A 1,334-nucleotide genomic window follows, 5' to 3' on the forward strand; every position below is an offset into this window, starting at 1 on the left:
AACTGAAGCCAGCCTGAGAGCCACCAAAGGCTCGAGGAGGGGAAATACTTGCCTTTGAGAAGGTAAAACTAGAGGGTGCTAGAGCCTATGGTCAGAATACACCACCACCATTTCATAATTAAACATTTGTTCATAATAGCAGTGTTTAAAATACCAAGCCCCCCAAGGCTTTTTGGTCTACACATTAGTTTCCATTTAACCAGACATTATTTACTTTTGTTGTCAGCCGAATTCCAGTAGAACCCACTTCCGTGCTTATCAAAACCATCTTGGGAGCCGGCAGGGAGGTGATAAAACCCCATTACAATTACAAACATACGAAAAGCGAAGACGAGCAGGCGTTGGTGAGGCACACCTTACCCGCAGAACAGTAATACCGACCCCTCCACGGGAAGACTCTATTAGCAACTTTTTTTCTGAAAGAAATTAGCAACTTTAAGAAAGGAGAAGGAAAAATCCTTAGAAAAGAGGGTGAAAGGGGAAATAGGAACACCAAGGTACTTAAAGGGGAAAGAAACCAGTTGGCAATTAAGCACAATTGTCACACCCAACGCATCGGCAAAGGAGCAGCCAAGAACAAACACTGCACTTTTCGAATGTCGCATCGGCTGAGGAGCAGCCAAGAACAGGCACCTCACTTTTGGAATGTGTGAGCACATACTCCCAACAAAACAAGAAAAAAATAGAATATCTCTACATTATTCACGATTCTTAATTTTAAGCATACAAGATTGATGACCTTTAAAGCGGTTCTGAGAATTGTCTGTTCATAAAAATTTGGCAAAACAAAAACTATTCATAAAAAAGAACTCTGAACCAAATATATAAACTCTACTTATGCAAATCTAAAGCTAACCCAGCATTAGCAATTCACATATGAGATAGTATCAGATATATCAGGCCGAAAAGAATTCTATGTTTGCAACAGCAAGTAAATTTACTTCCGTTTAAACTTGTGTCATCCCTTACACCAACAAAATCTCATGAAATAAAAGTCACGACAAGGGATTGATACTCGTGTTGGGATGTCTTCTACATGTAGCACCGTCGATTAATATACACAAAGGTTTGTTCTCAACTAGGTAACAAAGTGTTTCATCCTGGCCCCATTAGCACGTCAAAATGGAAATCTTCACTTCCAGACTCAAAAACCATCCTTGCTGATCCAGTTGCATTACATACAGCAAGTTAGTTATCGGCACCAAGATTTGCAGCTACTTTTGCTTGGGGTGTGGCAGTGGATCCTTGTCATCTGACAGGACGCCGCCCATGTCACTGATGGATGGCATCTTACGAGACAGATCATCGAGGTCTTCTGGCAAAACTGCGGGCTG

The 1,334-nt window shown here is 41.4% G+C and overlaps 1 protein-coding gene across 1 annotated transcript in view; it reads right to left on the reverse strand.

Moving 5' to 3' along the window:
• Positions 1–1,214: 1,214 nt before the first annotated feature.
• Positions 1,215–1,334, reverse strand: part of LOC123082442 (stomatin-like protein 2, mitochondrial) — a gene marked incomplete at its 5' end in the record, with an annotated part of 2,923 nt that continues 2,803 nt past the window's right edge. Inside the window, one exon of the mRNA XM_044504771.1 lies at positions 1,215–1,331. Within this exon, the coding sequence (XP_044360706.1) occupies positions 1,215–1,331 (117 nt within the window). The remainder of the gene's footprint in view (positions 1,332–1,334) is intronic.

Source organism: Triticum aestivum, chromosome 1B (genome assembly GCF_018294505.1).
Source record: "Triticum aestivum cultivar Chinese Spring chromosome 1B, IWGSC CS RefSeq v2.1, whole genome shotgun sequence".
Lineage (NCBI taxonomy): Eukaryota > Viridiplantae > Streptophyta > Magnoliopsida > Poales > Poaceae > Triticum > Triticum aestivum.